This window comes from Aythya fuligula, chromosome 1, assembly GCF_009819795.1.
Source record: "Aythya fuligula isolate bAytFul2 chromosome 1, bAytFul2.pri, whole genome shotgun sequence".
In the NCBI taxonomy this organism is placed as follows: Eukaryota; Metazoa; Chordata; class Aves; order Anseriformes; family Anatidae; genus Aythya; species Aythya fuligula.
The window spans coordinates 14653771-14661031 of NC_045559.1; the positions used below are offsets into that span (position 1 = coordinate 14653771).

The 7261-nt window shown below is 48.6% G+C and overlaps 1 protein-coding gene across 2 annotated transcripts in view; it reads right to left on the minus strand.

Annotated features, from left to right (window-relative positions):
• NAMPT (nicotinamide phosphoribosyltransferase) overlaps positions 1-6687 on the minus strand; it is a 30238-nt gene extending 23551 nt beyond the window's left edge. For both annotated transcript variants that reach the window (XM_032190781.1, XM_032190771.1), the window contains exon 1: positions 6582-6687. In XM_032190781.1, coding sequence (XP_032046672.1) covers positions 6582-6641 — 60 coding nt within the window. In that variant the 5' untranslated portion in view covers positions 6642-6687. The remainder of the gene's footprint in view (positions 1-6581) is intronic.
• Between the last annotated feature and the right edge of the window lie 574 nt (positions 6688-7261).

The window sequence follows — 7261 nt, forward strand, 5'->3', positions numbered from 1 at the left end:
ATTCTACTTAAGAGTAGAAAAAACAATCCATGACAACGGGTGGCATTTGAAATGTGTTTTACGTGACTTGCAGATTGAGACAGCATTGGTAAACCCATGCTTTCGGGTAGGGGATGACAGAAGCTGGACCTCTACAGACAGGCTCTTGATAAGCAGAAGTGACTAGAAACTCAACAGAAAACCCCTCTTCTACAGAAACTAACAGAAGCAAAACCAAAGTCCCAGTAGGGGATTAAGAGACCCCTTACAAAAAAACCATCACCACCACCACCAACAAAAAAAAAACCGAACTCCAAAATATCTTCTAATGCCTTTTGGTACTTAGTTCAAGACTGTGGTTTAGGTTTTGTCCACTCCAAGTCTGACAACCAGCCATCTACGACAAGGTTATGTACTAGGACCGCACCTATCCTCCAGTTGTGATTGCTCCTTATTAAATTTAATCCAAGCAAAGGTGCATGCTGGGCAAGGAACACCTCTGTGAGGACTTCATCTGTGTAGCTAAATCTAGTCAGCCATCTGAGAAGAACATAAAGCACAAATCAGATTTGGGTCAGGCATCCGAGGAAACACTCCAAGAAAACACCCAATATTAAAAGTCACATTTTAAAAGAAATGAATTAACAGGTACTCATAACAGAACAGGGAGAACTGAGGCAAAGGGCTGTATTATTTTTTTTTTGTAGGCTAGATGATAAACCCTTTGGAGTAACAGCCTGCGTTTATAAGCTTTGATGTACAAGAGTTTGCAGTGAAACTACTTTAAAAAGGTTGTTTAAGTCTATACACATCAAGCATTTGAGAACAGGAGGGGAACCAGGTCTGACGTAAGTACAGGAGTCAGGTGTGGCCAAATTCTCCAGCAGTGGTTTATCCCTGGCGTTCAACACGTTGATACCACAAACCATCAGAAAGATGCCTCTGAGCCCCGTCTGCAGCAAAGAAAACAAAACGCAGAGATCTACCGGCAGGGTCTGGCCTGTACTGTAACTCCACAAGCAATAAGATAACGCCAGCTCAGCTACGAAGGTACTTGAATTTTCTGGGGTTAGTTGAAAATTATTGCAAAGTAGGTATGGAACAGCCCAGTTACTGAAACCAAGGCAGAAACACAGAATCACGGGGAAACAAGGGAGAATCAGGGAGAAAATAAGTCTGAAGGAATGTGGAATGAAGGAAGTTGGTAGGTGAGCTATTCAACTGGGTCACTTCAGGGTCTGCAGAAAGTTATTAAGGCACAAATTATGGCTTGCTCACTACTGCAAGCCTCGTTCATACAACAAAATGGGCTATATCCATATCAGTATAGATAAGAATTGTTCTAAGTGACAAAAAGAAGAGCCAAAGTTGCAGGATGAGGTGTCAGAATGGCTCGTTGAACTAACTAGTGCTGGCAGAGATGTGTTTGGGGGATCCTCGCCCCCACATACAACCCGCTGAATGAGGTGACTTTACTGCAGGGGGGCTTCAGGCATTTCTGCTGGAGACACTTTGAAGAAGCACCTGTAAGAGCCGGAGTGCTGGTATTACCAGGTGAAAACCTCGTGTAGGGAGAGGGAGGCGGTGATTGAAAGAGCACTTCACCTAACCCTCCATCGGGTTCAACCCATGGAGGGGTTCAAAGCAAAGCTTGCCCATAACCTCCATGGAAAACACAGCTGACAACGGAGGAAGTGAACCAGTAATTGGGAACAAAGGAAATGCTTCATCAAATATACCTCACTGGGTAACTAACTAACTAACATAACTAACAGCAGTTATTGCTGACCCTCTTCGGGAAGAAAAAAACCTGCAACGAGCAATCAGATGCAACAAGGATGCTTTTGCTGCTTCCAAAGCAGTCACATAAGGAACACGTACCACAAATAAAAGTAGAAATGAAAACCAAACCCAGAGTTGGTGTGGTTAAACAATAAACTTATCTGAACACAAAAGGCAACCACAGGAGAATCAACCTTTAAGAAGTTAACAAAAAAAAGGCATTCAACAATGGTAGATTAAGTGCAAGGTGCTTGCAGGAAAGCATAAAAACAAAAACAAAAAACCTAATAGTCAAGTACAATCTTCTTATTTTGATCATATATGAACTTCGAATTACCATAAGAAAATAGCGTCAGAGAGACCCCAGATGACTTTAAGTGGCACAAGCATAGCAAACACAGATTAGGGAAGTGTTTAAGTGAGAATATTGGGGCTCTTATAGATGAGAAGGAGAAACTAATTCAGGTTATGACCGAGACTGAAAGCTGATATTCTACCAATCTGAATGTCTCTGTATTCTAGTTCATCCATCATCTCTTACTTACAGGTTAAAAAATAAGAGGATGAGAGGTGAGCAAGAAATAGTTAACAGATCAGGCAGTACTATGGAAAGAAAGGTGAACACATGCACATAACCAAACTTCTGAGGAAGCTGCTCATAACAGCAAGAGATGCTCAAAGTGACCACATTCACGTTCATCTAAAAAACAAGGTCAAGTGTAAGCACTGTAACTAAATGTATTCTAAAATGCTCAAAAAAAAAAATGTTTAAAAAAGGTAACACTTTACAACAGATTTCTTTACCTCCCCAAATTCCAGTGTTTTGCATCCAAGATTATCATAACAAAGATGACAAAACACCTTATGTTTTCTGTTCACACATGTTTAAGTAGTCCTCTGTAGTATTTCACATACTGCTACAAGTTTCCTGATCCTTAAATGTAAAGGAGACACATTTAACTTTTTGAAAACGAAAGCTGCAGTGACTCAGTGAAGGTGTACTTCCCGTTCATTTAAAAACTGTCTGGATCCTGTCCCGTTGCAGTGTTCCCTCGGAGCAATGACGACTTGGGGGCTGGGACACCACCACATGGCTGTCAAAATTTGGAAGATAACAGCCCCTGACAGAGCAAAGGTTGCTTCCTACAAGGAATGCCAGCCCAGAAGGTTCCGTTATCTTCCACTGGCAAAATAAAAGGAGGCAACAAAACACATTTGCACCCCTACCAGAAGATTTTAATTAGAATCATAGCTTATCCCGAGTTGGAAGGGACCCACAAGCATCATTGAGTCCAACTCCTATCAATTAAAATAAATATATATCCACATATATGTGCCCCAAAGAAGAATAATATGCCACCATTGAGTACTAATCAAACCCAATAAGCTCAAGGCTACTCATGACTCTTCCTCGCATACCTACAGCCTTCTAAATAAAGCACGTGCCGCCTGCTGGAGCCTGAGAATAAACACACACTGGTGTGAAATGCTTCACAAGTGCTCTTCTGCATCCATGCCGAGTGTAAGAAGTCACTCGCAACGACAAATAATTAAGATTCAACATGGAAGATGTATGGAGTTAAGCAAAAATCTTTAAGCTGCCTCAGAGCATCCCGAAAGAGAAACAGATCTCATTTACAGTCCCGATGGCAAGTCGCTCCTCCTATGGAGTAATTGCATCGCAGCTTGTTAGAGCTATCAGCTTAATTACAAACCATCCCAAGCAGCAGCCAGGCAGCCCACTGGTAAAAACAACAGAAGCTATCACTGCTTTAGCAAACGAGGCTTGTGCCTCCCTCCAACAGCCCTTCCCCTTGCTCCTCACACTCTCCAGGCTGGGCTCACAGCTCTGCCAAGCTGCCCCCAGGACGGTCTCTGATAGGGATTCCCTGGAAGATTTGTTGCCTGTGCACAAACAAACAAACGTGGGATGAACAGAGCGCTGGGAATCAAAGAGAAAGGAGAGAGAGGCAGCATGTCAGCAGCACCGAATGGATGAGGAGCTGAAGGACACGGGACTTTTCTCTGGGAAGCACCATGAGGGAGCAAACCTGCCAGAGAGGGGCATGAGAAAGGCACCACAGGGAGGAATGGTATGGCCCGGATGGGAGGAAGGGCAACGTTAGGACACATTAACCCCTGATAAGAAGGAAAAAAGAAAAAAAAAAGAAGAAAAAACAGAGTGAGGAACTTCCTGGTATAGACAGAACGAGACAGCATGCAGTTTGCTTGCATGAGGAACTGTCAACTTCAAGGAGTGAAGTTGCTGATGGCCCCTCCTCCAGCTCTCAAACTAGCAACAAGGATCCTGACTTCACGTGCTGGCCTTTGTCAGCAACATCGGGTCACCAGCAGAAAGCTTCACAGCTAGAAGTATCATCACTGCATCAGGCATCAACACAAAGCAGTTCCCCAAATAACTCTGCATGGGTCATCTTCTTCAAAGTCTTGTGGTCCGAAGAATTAAAAAATGTGTTTTACCTACATTTTTAGTTGTTTAGCAAGACACGTACACACCATACCAGATGCCCACGCCCAGACCTGGAGGGGATGGCATTGAATACCCAGCACATGGGGAGTTATACTCCTGGGGGACTTGGAGAAGCTTAAGAATATGCAACAAAGTACCGAGGGAGGGAAAAAATCATCAGATTTTAAAACATTTATATTGTTATTGGGGCTAGAGATAAGCTAGGCAATCTGAAACCTTATCTCAAAATCATGGAGCACTTGCACAGATCCATAAGCCCTGATTCACAGAGGAATCTGAGTACTGGGTTCAGGGCGGAGGAAGTCTGAAATTCACCTGCTGGGAATAAACTCCTATCCAGGAAAACGGAGCACATGAGAATTAAGTACGATACTGAAACTGGGTGTTTGATAATCGTCTGTGACTTGAGATGAAATGTCCTGTGACACACACCCAGACAGGAAAGCGGTTTGGGAGGGAGGAGGCCGGATCAGCTGTCAGTGGAAAAATCTTTGCCTACCAAATTACTTTGCTTTACGGTACTTGTTCCTGGGTTTTGATAGGCACTTAAACCAGTCATCAATTTTCTCGCCATCCCAAATTTTCTATTGTAGCAACACAGAAGTGGGACAGCGGAGCCAGCACTGTCCTGCCTCAAACTAATGAGTTGTGACAGATACGAGCCGGGGACACCACAACTTGTTACTCATGGACAGCTGCCTGAGCTAGGGCCGTGCTGGTTGGGACACTGCACATTTTGTCCCCGAGCTGTTTATTTTCATGTGGCTTTCGCCACCACCATTAGCTCGTACGGATCTGTGTCGGGATCACCGAGCAAACTTCCCAGCACAGCTACGTGTTCTGCCTCACGGTGTGATTGTTGTGTGCTGCACGCAAACAGATGCTGCGATTGCGGATAGAGCAGAAATATTGAAAAAAAGAAGAAAAACACAACATCAACTCTCAATTTTGTTCTAATTGCTAATCAGAGCACTTGGTAACTCCTGTAAGAAGTCTGGTGTTGTAGACTACCAGCTATTTTAGCACGATTGTTGTTGAAAGTGCTTCCACTAAGTGTGCTTCATTGATTAGGAAATGACAGTATCATCCAGGGAGAAGGTAAGTGATGCTCGCTCCTGTTACCTAACAAGATAAAAGAAGCTACTTGTAAAAGCATTGTTCAACGATATTGGAGCTTTTAAGACTTGGAACAAAGTACATGGGAAGATAAACAATTTGAATGGCCCTAACAAAGCAAAGCAGGCAACTCCACCTGCTTCTGATACAATACAAAACGCTCCTAATCGCCACAGACAACTTCATCCAAATTAAATTTGAACTAGAAAAAAACTCAGCCCTTTACTTGTCTCCTTTAGGATTTCTACAACTTGGGGGCTGTTACCAAATCAGCAAATGAGACTGAAGTAAATGCCGTCTGTCATCCCAGTTCTCCTCACTAGCACTAATCCCTGACCAGATGCAGTGAATTTAAGGGAAGCAGTGGCACGTTAGAATTAAAATAGATGCTGTTTAAACCCATGCCCACAGTACTGGGTGTTATTTGTCCCGAACATGGAAGAGAAGCGGCTCTTCCACATTTGAACCAAGGTTAACAGTGAACACTGAGCGTGGACCTTAAAGAGCAGCGGTGCCAGGTTAAGCCCTGAATGAAAGCAGCTCCACAAGCCCTCGAGGAGATGCTCTGAGATCTTATCAGCATCCTGCAGGCTCCAGCTCACCTTCCTGCGAACAGGGGGCCTGAATTGCAGAAACGTGCCCCCCGTGAACGGATAAACCTTTTAGGGACCGTAATAAAGTAAGCAGTGGTACTGTGGCTGCGCTTAGCGCCCCAAACACCTCTCTGAATTGCAAGTCAGCTCCTGAAGGGAAAACAAAGTTAGCTTTTTCTAGGTGATGAGGCAGCGTGTGTAGCACCGGGCTCGGCATCCCGCAGGCCCGGTGCTCAGGGGCTGCGGGGTCAGCTCCGGGCAGCGCCGGGGCCGGGCCGCACTCCCCTCCTGCCGCGCTGACGGCGTTTTGGGCTGAAAAACGACGGGATTGGGGAGCGGGGAAGGAGCTGCCCGCCGGGCCGGGTGCCGGTGCCGCAGGGCACGCCCGGCTCCCCGCCGGATACGAAACCTCCCGCAGCCGCCGCGCTTTCGTTTCTCCCCGCCGCGGCCCACACGTGCTCGGGGCACCGGCCCCGGCGCCGAACCCGCCCCCCCCCCCGCCCCGTGAGGGGCTCCCGGCCCCGCTAACGGCCACCGGGGGGGGGGGGGGGGGCAACGCTTCCAACGGTCCCAACGGTTCCCCCCCCGCTCGGTGCCGCCCCCCCCGGCTCCCCACGCACCTTGTAGGAGTCGGTGGCCAGCAGGATGTTGAACTCGGCCCCCGCCGCCGCGCACTCCATGGCGCCGGGGCCCCGGCAGCGGCGCGGGAGCGAGCACGGGGCGAGGCGCGGGCACGAGCGCGGCGCGGGCACGGGCACGGCGCGGACTGGGGCTGCGCCGCCGCGGGAGGGGGGCGGGCCCCGCCAGCGCTGTGTGGGCGGGGCCTGGGCGCGGCGCTCCCCGCGCGCTGATTGGCCGCCGCCGCGCGGCGGGGGGAGGGCGGCTCGCTATTGGGCGAGGGGGAAAGGAGGGAGGGGCGGTGGTGACGCGAGGGCGCCGCGCGATGGCTGGGGGAGGGGCTGGTGACGTCAGCGAGCGGCCCTGTGCGCGCGCTCTCATGGGTCGGAGGCGGGGGCGCGCTGCGGGGTGGGGGGAGCGGGGGGGGGGGCTTCGCTTTGCTCCTGCCCCAATTCCTGCAGGGCTCTCCCGGCAGGGGGGGGCTGGAGGTGGAAGGCGAGCTGCCCCCCCTGCCCCTGAGCGTCCCGCACGGCCACATTTCCCGGCAGAGACGGGGAGACCCTCGTTCCCGTTCGGAAAACAGCCACCCTAATTAACAATGCATTAATTGCATCGCTCCCTTAAATTGCAGAAAGTCAGACCCACGCTACAGGGCTCCTTTTTTCGTAAAACCCTGACGTTT